This window comes from Sceloporus undulatus, unplaced genomic scaffold (assembly GCF_019175285.1).
Source record: "Sceloporus undulatus isolate JIND9_A2432 ecotype Alabama unplaced genomic scaffold, SceUnd_v1.1 scaffold_14, whole genome shotgun sequence".
NCBI lineage: Eukaryota > Metazoa > Chordata > Lepidosauria > Squamata > Phrynosomatidae > Sceloporus > Sceloporus undulatus.
Window position 1 is genome coordinate 2005553 of NW_024802936.1, and position 16456 is coordinate 2022008.

Genomic DNA, 16456 nt, shown 5'->3' on the forward strand with positions numbered 1-16456 from the left:
TTATAAATCTCATGGAAGTGTTCATAGCAGGGGTTCCCAACCTGGGGTGTCTGCACTCCCGGGGGGGGCAACAAACAGTGGCTTGTGTCCTTGAGTGATGAGTCATTACTCTTTTTTCTGAATAAATTAGAAATTGCTCATTTTAGATTTGCATTTTATGCTCTGAGTTTCAATCCTATGTTTTAAAGTTCAGTTTGTTCACCAACAGTATTGTATGTGGTTCAAAAATTAGAAATTGGACATCTTCCTGTTCAAATGTGATATTACTTTTGTAGGGGGGTGCGAACATTAATCAAATATTTCCTATGAGTGTGGGGTACAGAAAAGATTGGGAACTATTGGCTTATGGGGTTGTTATGCTATTCTAGGACAGCTCTTTATTTTGCATGTCCCAACACAAGATGTGCTGCTTCATCCTTCTCCTTCATCTCTATCTAAACTTCTCCCTTTACCTCTCCATCCAAGAAAGTAATGACACTGACAGGATACTGACATGCACAAACTGGATGGGCCTTTGACTTCAGTTCTATTTTCACTGTTATAACAAATTTTGCTTTCCCTGGCCCAAACCAAAGGATAGACATCATTTAAGACTCTTCTGCCTTTTTCTCATCTAGCAACAAGGCTATTTCAAGTCTGGAATTTCCAATTGCAGAAAGAAAGGGCTTGTCATTCTTCCGATCAGACACTCCCACAACAAGAACTCTGAACTTGTTCAGAGGCCCTCTAAAATTAGCTACTACAGAATGAGTAGCTCCACTGTCTAGCAGAAAATCTACAAGTCTGTTTCTCACATCCATTGGAACTAGAAGCTTCTCATGTGAACCTTTACAAAAGAAAATGTTCCCAGTCAGGGACGTAGCTAGGATTTTAGGAAGGGGGGAGGGGGTCCAGGCTAAGTGCCACCATTATAATGGGGCTTGGGTGCGGTGGCGCAGCAGCACACACCATTCATTTTTCTAATGGAAGGGGGGGTCCGGACCCCAAGAACCCCCCCCCTTGGCTACGTCTCTGTCCCAGTTCAATTCAATCTGAACTGTAGCATCACATAAGCCCCTTCTTCCTCCCTTAGGGAGGAATTTTCATTATGAGCTTTCAATGAATTTTTCCAGTGTCCTTCCTGTTTACAATAAGTACATTGGTTTCTTTTTAAACCAACACTTTTCTCATCCCGTTCTCTGCCTGTCTCTGACTTCTCCAAGCTTTCACTGCACTGAAATCTTCCTCTGCCTCTCCCTTTCTATGGCTCTCTTGAAAGGTCTGCAGCTTGCAGGGAGGCCTAAAGTTCCATATCTATTTCCTTGTCTCTTCTTCAGAACTTCTATTTGTAAACACCTTGTGAGCTATTTCAATGAACTGAGATATACACATTCCTGAAGCTCCCTCCAGCTTCTGTAATTTCCTTTGAAGGTCAAGTGCAGACCGCCCTTTGAAAAGCATATTGAACATCCTAGAATTCATCAGATTTCTAGGATCCAAGTCAGTAAACTTTCTAATGGTATCACAAAGTCTCTGATAATAAGCAGAAGGGTATTCATCCTGTCTGTATCATACCTCATAAACTTTTGAGATATTCTTAGGCCATGGAATGACCACCTTTAAGGCCTGAGCCATTATGGATCTAAAGTTATACAATAGCTGTTATTGAGCCAGGTCATTATAGTTCTAGTGTGGATTAACATTCAGATTTAGATCCTTGATATCTATTTGAACATTATGGTCATAACTGACAGCCATCTCTATTGCCTTAGAGCAGGGGTAGGCAATCTTTTTGAGCCGGGGGCCGGGTTGCTGTCCCTCAGACAACTGGGGGGCCGAAGCCAAAAAATAAATACAGGTAATTAAATAATTTTTTTTAAAAATTAAATATATAAATAAACCAGGACAAATGTAGGACAAAATTTTCAAATGGAAGACACTTTTTTAAAAAAAAAATGGAGGACACGCGAAAAAATTTGCTGATTTTTTAAAAAATGTTAATATAAATGCATGTTTCTGAGGCTTCTAAAGACAATTGCCCCCCAAAGGCCCCGGCGGCAATCAGCGGCAGGACTGGGCTGGGGCCGGTCCCAAGGCCTTGCCGGGCCGCATTCGGCCCGCGGGCCGCAGGTTGCCTACCCCTGCCTTAGAGCAAATCATATGCTTCTCCTCCAGAGTCAAAAAGCTATTTAACAAGCCATGACAATCTTCCCAGCAGGGGTTATGAGAAACAACAATGATAGCAAACAAATCAGACACCTTGTCCTGATTCTCCCTGTAGGATCCAATCTGTTTCTTCCAGTTTATTAAGTTGGTAGTAGTAAAGGGGGTGTATACTAGGCCTGTCTGAGGTTTCAAGGTGACAACACTTATCTCCCCCCTGACCTGCAAGCAATGATGACATTATAATACTGTAAGGACTGGCTGTATACGTCCCTAGCAGGACCAATTCAAGACAGATTGCTGCCTGAGGAAAGAACAAAATGGCACACACATTCTTCTAAACATAGTCAACTGGACTGGTAGCTTGATCTTTTTTCAAAAGTGGTGACTACATGACATCTCCCACCACATGTGAGAACATCAGGCTACCTTAGGGAGTGAGAAAAGACAGAGTGTGCCACAGATAGCTCTGACCAGTAAAAGAGGAAAATGGCCAGATGTCTCAGGGGAAAGTCATTCCTTAGCATTTGCCACCTGGAGCAGTTGCCTCACTCTGTCTAATGGTATGGCTTGTAACAGTGAACAGTGACCAAATTATCAATGGGGAATTTAATTAGCTCAAGGTCACGAGAGGAGGCCTGTTACTACACGTCAGGGATCGCCCCTTCGATCTATATACCAGGAACTAGAAATCCAGAAATGAGGCAGAGGCTCTAAGTACAATCAATGTCTCTTTTATTGGAAACAGGGGTTCAAACACACAGGCACATACACACATGCATTCATACAAGTCTCAGGAAATAACGTGGTAGATGTGGGATAGATATTAGGCTTTTCTCATGGAAATACACACCTGATGTAGAGGTTCTCTCTTGGGAAGTCCAATTTGTGTTAGGGTTTATAAGTCTGCTTAATATTTAAGGCTTGGCAGACCAAGTCAGAGAGACTCTGACTTCAAACTGACATAGATGTTGGCTGCAAACGACCTGAGACAGGCCATTGGCTGACAGTAGCTGAGAGTGGCTGGCAGCAGCCAGTGGCTGGTAGCAGCACATCCCTAAATTTAGGAGACCTTGTAAGGGTTTAACAGGTTCTGTAGACAAAGGGCAATCAAAGGAAACTGTTTGAAGTATATTTCACATCATAGATCCATGTTTTGATCTCACCAAATGTTTCTGCCAGATTAGGGACCCAAATGGCTATGCAAATGCCATTCCTTTGATTCACCTGGCTCCCCCTCAATCACAAAGAGAGACACTTCCTTAAGAATCTGCCTGATAGCAACTTTAAGGCAGCTCCTTGCATGATCTCACCCATCTTCAGAGCTGGGAAAGGAAATTCGTTTACATATCAAAACCCATGGTTTCCCTTTGTTTCAGTGGGAACCTGTTATTTAGATCCCATGCTAGGGCCATACAGCTACTCAGGTCAAGATGCACTTTTGATATCAAAGTGCAGGTCAGAGGTTATCATTTGGATATATTAAAAAGGTGCAGATCAATGCCTATCAGGCTGGTCCTGATCCTTAAGAGCCCTTTGTATATAAATCAGGGCTGGGCGACTACAGAGGGTCTGGGGGCCATACATGCCCAAATTTCCATTACCACTGAGATCTATGAGGGTGCCACCCACCTTTAAAAAAAAGCTAGAGGTGAATGGACAGCCAGCTCTAATTTCCTAAAAATGCTATTTCAGGCTGTTAAAATGTGTACATTACCTGACATAGCAGTTAAGTCTACAATCATGCCCCTTGGAGGCTTGATTCTCCATTTTAAATCCAGAAAAATCGTTCTTAATAGTCAAGGAGGGCAAAAAGAAGTCCTTAGGGAGCACATGCAGCCCATGGGCTGTACTATTCTCATTCCAGCTTTAAATGGATGTTGAAATTATATTGATTTGGCTTTGCTCAATATCACTTACTTTAAATACTCTAAATCTTTTCCTCAGTTTACTACTCAAACACTAGTTTTGTCTTGCCCAGCATCTTTTGTAAAACCAAATCACAAGCACACCTGAGAGCTGTACACTCCCCAGGCACAAACTCCTGGCACAGGGATACATCATTTGCAGGTTTCTATGTTTATTTGCAAAGTATTTTCAATAATAAAACAGTTCCATACTAGAATCTCAAAATCACTCTACTTTTACAAGGATGCAGCCTCTTTCAGCTAACTTCCCTAACACCGGCATAACTATAATATTTCCATTGCAGAAAGGTTTAAGACCAGATTCCCCACTGCATTATAAACCTTTCATATTAAAATGATTCAATTTAATTGAAGTTCTACTAATATAAAATTGTAGTAACCCATTGGAGAATTAGATCCATGCATTCTAATGTAGGATTTCCATTTAATAGAACACTAAGCATCAGAATCCATTACATTTGAGGATTCTAAGCAGAAAAGAGAACTCAAACAAAAACATGCTAAGATGTCCCTAGGTTACTCTTCTTAAAACTTTACAGTGGTCTCCAATCTGTGTAGACAGCCTGTTGCAAAAATGTGTATTTCTTTCATCGCACTAGCAGAACCATAAATTGTGAGCTGACATAGAACTAACACAGTCATATCAATATCTGAAGGGAACATGCTGAACATATGCAAATGTATGTTTAGGGGTTTTTTTTAATACTGAAGCCTACCTATTACTTCTTTTAACAGATTTATTCTCCCATGGTGGATCTATCACAATTATGCCGAATTTTTTTTTATCTAGAAAGGAAACAAACAAACGAAATATTTTCAGTAATCACAATACATTTAAATTTAAATTTATGCTTCTCAAATCTTAAATATCTAATCTTCATGTTTTTCAAAAAGAATGTGAAATTTTCTTGTTTTTGAAACCACTAACAAAACATCCCCAAGACTCCATCTTCTGTACTTCGGTTTATACTGAGAACTCTAATTACGCATAAAATAATACTTTTCATTATCTTTATTTCATATTTAAATTACCATATGCTGCATATCATTTATTAGCAGGGCTTGTGTTTGACTGTCAGTTTCCCAATATCGTAGCATTACATAAGACAAAGATGGAGACTGCTGAAGCTAGCAAACTGCCATACAAGGCAGGCTCAGAATAAAATATATATTACAGCTACATTCAGCTTCAGGTACTGGAGCTGACTGGAGTTCTTCTTAAATCCCTTCCCTTCTAAAAATCAGCTCTGTCAATATACTAATGAGTCATTACATTGTAGTCATTGAACATTGTATAACCTTAGTAGGAAATGTACTTACAGTCCAAAAGAGGCTGCATAAAAGAAATATCAGACAAAAGAAATGCACTTCTGGGAGGAAACAGATACTTCTGTCCCATTAGTGTTATTATCTTTGCATAGTTTGTGGTATTTTCCGTAACAAAAGAAAGCTGAACTTGTTCTGGAACACAGGCTTCCTCATTTATTGTGCATGTAGTTCTTTGCTCATCTTCAGTCACAGGGTGAAACTGCTTTGCCATCTCACATAATTCAGCTAAACCACAATCATGGTGTCTTGCAGCAGGAATCCTGGCACAAAACTGTTCTGACAAAACAGGCCACAGGAAACCACTTCTGAAACCCTCCTGGACTAAACTCCTTGTACCATCCAAAATCACACCACTGATCTGTATAGCAACAAAAGATGAAATTGGGAATTACATGAAGCAAACTGTCCATTAAAAAGCAATTTAGGGCCAGAACAGACTGGCAGCAAGTGCCAGCTTGGGGGTGTGAGGTTTAGATGACGCATACCCCACATCGCGTCCAAGCCGGCGTCATGCTGCCTGCCCAACCAGATGGCGGGCAGCGTTGCGGTGCTCTGGCAGTGCGGCATTTATACGCCACATGCCACAAAGCTGTGGTGGCGACGGGAAAAGCTGGCTTTTTGAGCTGGCAAAAAGCTGGATTGGGACCACAGCATGTAGTTGTCACAGCCCCAATCCAGCTTTCTCTGTGGCAGATTGAATCCACTCCTTCAGGGCCATCTGTTTTGGCCCTCAGTTCTAAAAAATTTGTGTATTTGTGGAGCTGCAATGCATGCACATTCAACAGGAGTGGTCTATTGTACCTTTTCAAAGTTTTTGACTACAACTTCCACAGTCCCTCACCACTGGCTATGCACTGGAAGGCTGAAGAGAACTGTAAGCCAAAAACATCTAGAGAGTAACAGTGTTCCACCTCTGCCCTTCAGTAACTTGTTCTAAGATTTAAATTTTTTAAAACTGAAGAACAAATAAGTACCATTAAAAAGATGTATACAATATTTATTGCCTTTTAGGCAAAATAGACTCTAGGTATTTCAGGTGTACAGGCTTTACATGTACAAATTAAAGCAAATGTAGCAACAGTTAAGACAAAAATTATATTAATTTGAACCTAGTTTTAGAGTCATATAGCCAAACGCACACAAAGACTGCAGTCTATGTCAAGATGGGGGAGACAAGATAAAAATTATCTGGGTGTTCCATGTGCAAAAGTTCTGCCCATTTTGTTCAAGAAGGGCTCCAATTCTTAACAGAGCGTGTTTGTTTAGTTTTGTTTTGGATAGCTATAGAAATGCAGTAAGGAATAGAGGGTGGAAACCCAATTATCCAAGCAGTCTCCCACTCAACATTGTATCCAAACACTCAAGGTTTATTTCACATATTGCTATTTGTTACAATTCCAAAATGAAACAAAACACCCTTGAGATATTTACTGTATTCAAGAAAAGTACATGTCTAAGAGGTTAAACCAAAAAATCAGTCAAATGGGTTATACTTTAATCCAGAGGAAGAATGTTTTTGTTAAGAGTTTCAGGGAACCCTACCCCTCCACAACTCAGCCCCAAGGAATTTCCTACTTTGAAATGATAGAGGAGGAGTTCAAAATCCATGTTATCTCTGATCTGACTAGGGATACTACATTGTTGTCTGCCCTGCATTCTCTCTATTACAGACAACAAAGGGAAAGGGTAGGCTTACACCAATTGAAGACACAGTGTGGCCTTCATTCTAAAGAGATAGAAAAAACAGTTGAAGGATTCAATGCAAAGTGTAATCAAATCATGTTAATAATACTTCAGGGGAAACCTATCAATATTATCATAATCCAAGTATATATGCCAACCACAGAGGCAGAGGAAGAAGAAACTGAAAGATTCTATTAAGGAGTTGAAGAAGAACACCAACACACCAACCCAGGATTTCAAGCTAATCACAGGAAATTGGCATGCTAAAGCTGGCATTCAAGAAGAATCTAAAACAGTAAGACAATTTGGATTAGGTACAAGAAATGAAGCAGAAGAGTGACTGATTGAATTTTGTGAGGCCAACAATTTATTAATTGCAAATGCCTTCTTCATACAGCCAGATGAGAGAATTCTTCCACAAGAGCCAGGAACTCAAAGGAAAGTTCAAACCAAGGGAGGGGATATTCTATGATCAAAAGAGGATCAAGGAAGAATAGAGAGGCAATGGAAGCAATACACTGAAGAGCCATGCAAAAAAGATGAAAAAATGAATGTCACATTGAATGAAGAACCAATACGAAAATGAACTTCAGATTCTAGAAAGTGAGGTGGAAGCTGCAATAAGAGAAATTGGGAAGTAAAAATCACCAGAATAGATCCAATTCAATTGCTACATTCCACACAGACAGAATCAATTGTACTGTTAACTAAAATATGCTACCAAATATGGAAAACAAAATGGTGGACAACAGACTGGAAATGACCAATATATATCCCCAGCCACAAAAAAGGAAACACAAAAGTAGTATTGTGGCGAATCAATTTTTTTTCGTCTCATTCATTAAGAACTAGATTTTTAAAAATAATTATTCATTTCTAAAGTCCCACTTTTAAAAAGTTATTTGTCTCTCCCTGTCAGGGCTGAGAGAAGTATTTTTCACAGATTTCCAGGATGACAATAAAAGACAAGCTGAACATTTATGCTAATTATGTGTGTTGGTGCTAATTTAATTTGCATTTCAAACTCAATTAACATGTCAAAAGGAAGTTTGGCAGAAATTCAAAGAACATTCCTCATCTTGAAAAAACTTGTAGGCACACAAAAAGAAAAAAAACAATCCCAGCAAATAAATTTTGGTTGCAGTCCCTAAGAGTCAACATAAATTGTTAACAATTCGGAGGTACACAACAACTACAACATAAAGCACCAAACTGTATGAAGATGGAGTTTCAGTTCAACACAAGTAGGGTTTCATAGGGCCCATACAGACAGGCCAAAATAAAGCTGCTTCGGGTCACTTTGGAGGTATGCTGTTTAAATGATGCATGTGTCCTAAGAGTCCGGAAGCCACGCCAAAGTCACACTCCAGTCCTTAGAGGGCATAAGCCAAGGCTCCACTGTATTACTATCAGAAAACATCGTAGAATTGGAACAATTGATAAAGAAGGTCAAAGAAGAAAGTACAAAGGCAGGCTTACTGTTGCACATAAAGAAAACAAAAATTATGAAGGATCTACACAAATTCAACCTAGGTAATGAGGAAATCAAAATTGTTAAAGATTTTCTATACTCTGGATCAAACATTTATCAGAATGGAGACTGAAGTCAAGAAATAAGAAGAAGGCTAGGAATGGGAAAGGCAGCCACAAAAGAACTTGACAAATTCCTAAAGTGTAAAGATATACAACTGAGCACCAAAATTAGAATTGTCCAAGCCATTATATTGTCTATCACCACGTATGGATACGAGAAGAAAGCATATCAGAAGAAAATCAACTCATTTGAGATGTGGTGCTGGAGAAGAGTGCTGGTGATACTGTGGATGGCCAAAAAGACAAACAAATGGATCCTAGAACAGATAAAGGCTGAACTCTCCCATATTTTGGCCACATCATGACAAAGCATGCCTCACTAGAAAAGACAATAATGCTAGGAAGGTAATAGAAAGAGAGGAAGACTGCACCCAAGATGTCTAGATTCAAATAGGGAGGTCACGGGCCTGAATCTGCAGGACCTATGCAGAATAGTGGCACATAGGAGAGATTGGAGATGTCTCATCCACAGGGCTGCCAAGTGTTGGGATCGACTCAAGGGCAGTTAACAACAACAAACAAAACAAGAACTGAAGGCTTGTGCATTGTATGTTCATCAGAGTTAAAAAAAAAATGCTGGCACCAGCTCTTATAAAGAATTTAAGGAACAACCTCTCATTTTTGTCTTCCGTCATTTTATATAGTGTATTCAAATAATTCAGATAGCATCCAAACTGTTGTTGCCTTTCAGTGTTTCCTACATCCCCTTCTTGTGTTTGTCCTCTGCCTTTAAATGAAACATTTCCCCTCTGTAACTTCAGCAAGTTTTGTTTCTTCCTATTGGTACCAGTACAAGACTTTACTGAGTTATTTCCTTTTCAATAAGCTCTCTATGAAAAGCCTCATGGAAGTCTCTTTACCCAGAAGACAGAGAGAGCCTAACCATTTTTGATATCTTATCATTTCTTTTTAAAATAGTGTTACTTACAATGCCCTTTTATTTGAAGTTACTGGGAAAAATATTTCAGAGTATTTCTAAGTAACGTTTATAAATTAGGCATGTCTTAGCATAATGAACTTTACACCAGATAAATGCTCTAGTGTACATTCGACCAGAATGACGGATGAGTTCATATGAAGTCATGCAAACTATCTCACTTCTCACTTATTCTTCAGACTTACCTTTAAATGATATTCTAAAGCATCACATTCACCATGGTTAAGTTCACTGCTTCTTTTCCGTTTCTAAAGTTGAAAATACATACTAATTGACATCTGAACAATGGCAATTAATAGCAACAAAAAGGCCTATTTAATGTCAATGGACTAAACGTTTATTTAATGTTAAAAACTAAAGGCCTGTTTAATGTTAATGAACAGCACAAACAACATTTCACAGGTCTGGACTTTTTATAAAAATTGTGACATTTTTGCTCACATGTCACTTCTCATTCAGTCTTACTGCACTGGTGGAGAAACAGGGATTTCAAAAGAGTGAGTGGAAATAGTGTCTCACTTTTGTTACTTCTACTTTCATAAGTATGCATGAATCCTGCTGAAAAAGAACAGTTGTATGACCTTCATTTCAGTGTAGCTCTTATGACAGAAGTGTCAATGTAGCTAACAAATGGTATATAGTACACATCCCCGTTGTTTTTGTTCTAGATTAGTTTCTATTAACTCAAAGCAATAACAGTGTTAAAATTAAATTAGCATTGAACATAAACACTGAAAAATTAATTAGCCTTGTTGCTAACGTATCCCCAAACTGCTAAAACGTTACAGTTGTCACGAAAATATTAATACAGCACACCACTTCAAATCCATCAAAATCTACATATTTAGATTTCCTTCCAAGATTACAACTCAATGACATCAGTGTGACCAAGATGGTAATATACCATACGCCTCTACTGCCAAGATCCTGGTCCATGTCCTAGTGGTCTCACGACTTGATTACTGTAATGTCCTCCTGGCTGGGCTTCCTCTTTCTCACCTCCGTCCTTTAATCTCTGTTCAGCATTCAGCTGCACGCATTATCACTTCCACCCACCGCTCTGACCACATCTCTCCTGTGTTGGCATCCCTTCACTGGCTCCCACTCCCTTTCTGCATTCAGTATAAGCTCCTGCTGTCCACGTTTAAAGCCCTCCATGGACTGGCCCCTCCCTACTTATCAGACCTTCTTTCTCCTCACCTTCCCACCAGGGCCCTCCGTTCTGGTAGTCAAGGTCTGCTGTCTCAGCCCAGGATTTCCTCTGCCCCATCCCGGATTTGCCCCTTTTCACTTGCTGCCCCTCACTCCTGGAACCTTCTTCCCCCACCAGCAAGACCCATCACTTCTTTAACCAGCTTCAAAACGGAGTTGAAAACCATCCTGTTCAGAGAAGCCTTCCCAGGCATTGCATAATTGTCGCTTACTATTTGATGTTCTTTTGGTGCCTGTTTATTGAACCATTTCCTGTATTGCTATGTACTGTATATGTATTATCCTACTTGAGAGTATGCATTTTCCCTGGAAAATGATTAACCATCCATTATGAAGCCAAGCCCTCCCTCCAGTCCATCTGCCTTGGTCCAGGCCTTGGAGGTAGAGAGGAACTGCTGGACCTCTTACCCTTTCCCTCCACCACTCCCTTCTCCTTCTGTGTCATGTCTTTTTAGATTGTAAGCCCGTGGGCAGGGAATTGTCTAACTAAAAGATTGTATGTACAGCGCTGTGTAAATTTACAGCGCTTCATAAATAAAGGTTAATAATAATAATAATACTTGCAAACACATGTTAATTTTTTGTCAAGTTACTCAACAGAGCTAGTGACAATTATGATGCCATGGGAGGAATGAGGCCAACAATATTCTGAAGCTCCTTAAAATAATAAAATGTAAGCCCATGCTAATAGGGACCTATTTTCTATCCCTCTAGTAAAACTGCATTTATTTAATTTATTTGATGGATTTCTTAAATAAATGCTGCAAGCATATAATATACCAGCAGAATGACCAACATCTGTAGATGGTTCAAAACCCACGTAAAGATAGGCTACTGACCTCCACAAACAGTTTATAACTAATAAAACAAAATTAGTGGAAGAACTCTTTTTTCTCCTAAAATAATTCTGACAGAACTCTATTGCCAGAAGATATTGCAGGAACTTTTCTATATATACTGTACCTTTTTAGCTTTAGCAGTAAAGATGCAAGATTCCTCATTCTTAGCTCTTTCCTGTGGTTCTGATCCACCATTTTCTAGACTGGACACAGAATTCCTTTGCTGGAGTTCTGTTGGAAAATTTATAGCTATATGTGGTTTCAGCACATTAAAAAATTCTTCCCGGAACATATACATCTTTTGATCTGCTTTTTCGCCTGAACTTTTGATCTCACAAACAGGATCATTTCCACAAGAATCTGCAACACCCAGGATTGCAGGCCCAGTAACATTCCCATCTGAGGAAGCAGCACTGAGCGAATTGTTCAAAGAGACCCAGCCAGAACAGTCTTGGGAATGGCATATCTGGTAGCCAGACTTGTTTATGAAGGAGAGATGATCCAGTATCCACCCAGCAGATAGACTACATACAACAGACATTATCTGCTTCTTCTGTTGCTTTTCAAGGCATTATTTTTTCAACTGGGTATTATAGCTGCTTAAAATATTGTCCTGGAAAAAAGAAGTAGTAAATGTTATGGAATTACTAGTAGATTATCATTTTCATGATGTAATCATTTGCACGTTGGGATTATAGGAGATTATCACACAAGAGACGGGACGTCATTGTCCCGTCCCTGTCCTGTCCTTCCTGCACCTTCGCAGGAAGGACTTTCAGATGACATCACACTTATCTAGACATTAACCTGTCCAGAAAGGGCAAGTGACAGTGATTGTGCAAAAGCCTTTCAAATAACCTTGCGGTGATCCTGTCATTGTCCTGTCATTGTTGTTGCACTGCCCAACATTTTGAATTAATAGATCACATTAGTGCAATGCCACTTCAATGGCAGGAAGAGCAGGGTATAAATACTATAAATAATAATAATAATAATAATAATAATAATAATAATAGGATCAGTGCCACATTATAAAAGGATTTTGCTGTCATGGACGGGATAAGGAACAAACATTGCTAGGAAAACCCAACGATAGGGTCACCATGAATCAGAAATGACTTGAAGGTACAAAACAACAAATCATTATTTTGACCCAAACATTCTGAGATCTCTAAAAAATATCCCATGCATTTTATTTGGAAGTAAATCCTGCTGTGCCAATGGGACTTATGCCTTGGAAATTATGGTTAGGAATGCAGCTGATGAGAGATAACCTCCTCACAATGTCTGAAGTTAAATTGTTGAAAGACTTTGATTTTAAAGTATTTCAGACTGCAGTTGATTGGCTCCAATGAGGCAATAGATATGCAGCAGGCATTCATTTTAATATTCTTACAGGAATCACACTACAATTCTTGCTATATTCATGCAGGGTACAGGTGAAATGGGAACCGGTCACCCTGCAGATGTCACTGGAGTAAAGTCACATCAGTCTTAATCAAAACAGATAAAGGCCAGACACAGTTGAAGAGAGAACCACCTCATCCCTGGTGTACAGCAACCCTGGCATCTTAATGTGTGATCTAAAAACCCATTCAGGCATTTCTAAACAGTTTAAATCAGATGAAGTCTGAACCAGTCTCCAATTCACACACAGCTTTTGCTCCTGTTAATCTTTGAGGTGCAGCAGGACTCACTGTTCTAATTAATGTACCCTTTTATACATAGATTCTCTATCCACCATGGCCACATAGCCCTAAAAACCCACAAAAAACTAAAGCCCATTTAGTTCAGCATCATTATCTCCTATATTATTATTCCCTGAAATAATAATAATAACACCGTGTTAATAAGGGAACGGATCTAAGTGATTAAAAAGCTTTCCCATGTCTAACAACTTCGTTGCTGAGATTTTGAATGGTGGACCTCTCAGTACAGAAGTGCAGCCAGAAGCGTGGTTTACTCAAGAAATAATTCATTCCAATGAGTTCTGTAGCAATTACTCCACAGGAAAAGAGGGTGCCTCTACATAGTAGAAACAATGAAGTCTGACAACACTGTGGGTGCATCTGCACTGCAGAAACAATGCAGTTTGACCCCACTTTAACTACCATGGCTGAAAGCTATGAAATTCTGAGATCTAGTTTTGTGAGACATTTATAATAATAATATAATAAAAGTTTATTTTTATCCTTCTTTTCCAACTTTTGATCAAAGCAGCATACAGATTTAGATAAAAATACATCAAGATAAAACAATTAAAACAGCGTTCAAAAACAATCACAATAACAACAATAGGGTCAGCTGAGTGGGGGGAATCCATAACATTGCAAGGTCATCGACAGAGGGGGTAAAACATAAAATGACATCTCATGGGGGGAAGGCTTGGGAGAAGAAAAAGGTCATAAGATTCTTCTTAAAGAGATCTAAAGATGTGGTGGAGCGGAGCTTGTCTGGGAGATTATTCCATATTCTAGGGGCCAAGATAGAAAAGGCCCGTTGCGAGGTCCTCGCATAACGTGCCATTGGGACCTCCAGCAAGTTCTTCCCTGCCGACATGAGTGTGCGGGGCGGATTATATGGGGATAGGTGGTCCTCCAAGTACCCTGGGCCCAAGCCATTTAGGACTTTATAGGTCATTACCAGCACCTTGTATTGCTCCCAGAAGCAAATTTAGCCTTCTCTGTCAGGGAGCTCTGGTGCCACAGCAAACTACAATTCCCTGAATTCCATAGTTAAAGTGGTATCAAACTAGAGTATTTTTTACAGTGCAGACACAGTGCGCCCCTGGCGCCTCGCTACGTCACAAACACGACTCAAAAAGAAGCTCCATTTTGGAGCTTCTTTTTCGGTCCGCGCAGGAGCCGCGCCGTCTGAAGGCTCCGGCTCCCCCGCGGACCTACCGGCGGCGGCGGCAGACCGCCGCAAAGCAGCGGTCTGTACCCCGCCATAGAAGCATTTGTAGAGTTGGAAGAGACCTCAAGGACCATTCAGTCCAACCCCCTGCCATGCAAGAAACCACAATCAAAGCATTCTCAAAAGATGGCCATTTAGCCTCTGTTTAAAGACCTCCAGGGATGAAACTGGATGAACTCTGAGGGAACGTGATTCACTGTCGAACAGCCCTTACTGTCAGGAGGTTTTTCCTAATGTTGAGGTGGAATCTCTTTTCCTGTAGCTTGCATCCATTGTTCCAGGTCCTAGTCTCTGGAGCAGCAGAAAACAAGTTTGCTCCCTCCTCAATATGACATCCCTTCAAATACTTAAAGAGGACTACCATATCATCTCTTCTCGAGTCTAAACATACACAGCTCTTAAGACTTTCCTCATAAGGCATGGTTTCCAGACCCTTCACCATTTTACTTGCCCTACTTATTTCTTCAGCTACACTTCTGTATTGAGAGACCCATCATTCAAAATCTCACCTCAGCTAAAATAGTAGAATACCTGAATAGGGTTTGGGACATAAAATAAACTCTGTTATAGACAACTGTAAGATGAAAGAAAAGGTCAAGGAGTGATGGTGGAAAACTCAATAAATAATGATGTGAACTCAGAAAACAATTGTTATACATTACTGATTATCTTAAACCCCTGATTTTAAACCAGAATTCAGCAGGGAGACCAAGGAGTCGATTGGAAAGGAAACATGTTTATTTTTAGCTGCAGCTGTTGTTCCCAGCATGAAATTCTTCCAAATTACTGGGACCACGATTCTAAAATGAACCAAGTTTTTATAGCATTTTGAACAAAGGAAACTACAAATCACATTTCCATTGTTTACACTGGATTTACACCCATGTACAGTATATTCATTGGATATCCTAACATACGTCTCCATCCCACGTCAATCAATCTTTTATCTATATGTTTTGTTTCACTGTCTTTAAGCTGTTTATGCAGTACTTCCTTTTATCTGGGTTAAAATGATAAGTTGGGAGCTGTTTCGGAATTTGACCTGAATAACAACTTTTGCTCTCATTTTAGCACTATAACTTTTAACTTCTGACCATAGTAAAATTCCAATTTAAATCCACCCACCACATAATGAAACATATAGAATGGGATTGGATGATTTTATACTATTCTTTTGTTTTGTTTTTATTATTATTTTAAAACTAATAAAGAATATTTAAAAAAAAACAAGCAAAATCTCACCTCAGCAACGAAGTTGATAAACGCAGGGAAAGCTTTTTTTAATCGCTTAGATCCATTCCCTTGTTAATAGGGAATAATAATAATTATCATTATTATTATTATTTCAGGGAATATTAATAATAATATAGGGGACTCCTTATGGAGTCTTGGGATTTATAGGCTTAGAAGGTCTTGAGACAAAAGGCAAAACCTGCTCAAATCAGAAGCTAAGCCAGTGGTCCCCAAAGTGTGCTCTTTTAAGGGATTTTGGACTTCAGCTCCCAGAATCCCAGGCTACTGGCCACCATGGCTGAGGCTTCTGGGAGATGAAGTCCACAATCTCTTATTAAAGGGCACAGTTTGGGTAACCAGAGGGCAAAGAAGCCGGAAGCGAACACAGCGCGGGAGCCCACCTGAGGAGACACTTCCTGGAGCCTCCCTCAGAGAAGGAAAAAAATACAATACGCCAGAAAGTCCCGTGGGCGCGGCCATTTTGTCCTACGTTCCCAGTCACGTGACTTGGGCGCCTCATCATCGCTCCCTTCGGAGCTGGCCGCTCTAAGCAATGATATAACCATAGAGTAAGAAGTCTTAGCTCAGTGGTTTCCCCAAACTGTGCCTTTCAATAAGAGAATTTTGGACTTCATCTCCCAGAA

General features: G+C 39.8%; 1 protein-coding gene across 6 annotated transcripts in view; it reads right to left on the minus strand.

The window, feature by feature from the left end:
* The window catches only part of LOC121917288 (N(6)-adenine-specific methyltransferase METTL4-like), a 30736-nt gene extending 14316 nt beyond the window's left edge, over positions 1 to 16420 (minus strand). For 3 of the 6 annotated variants that reach the window (XR_006100997.1, XR_006100998.1, XM_042443099.1), the window contains exons 1-5: positions 16214 to 16419; positions 11788 to 12276; positions 9798 to 9860; positions 5391 to 5757; positions 4787 to 4856 (exon numbers count right to left, since the gene is read on the minus strand). Coding sequence is in view for 4 of the 6 variants with exons in the window: in XM_042443099.1 (XP_042299033.1) it covers positions 4787 to 4856; positions 5391 to 5757; positions 9798 to 9860; positions 11788 to 12204 (917 nt within the window). In the remaining 2 variants the exon portion in view is untranslated. The other 3 variants (XM_042443101.1, XM_042443100.1, XM_042443102.1) reach the window with 3 other exon arrangements.
* Positions 16421 to 16456: the final 36 nt, after the last annotated feature.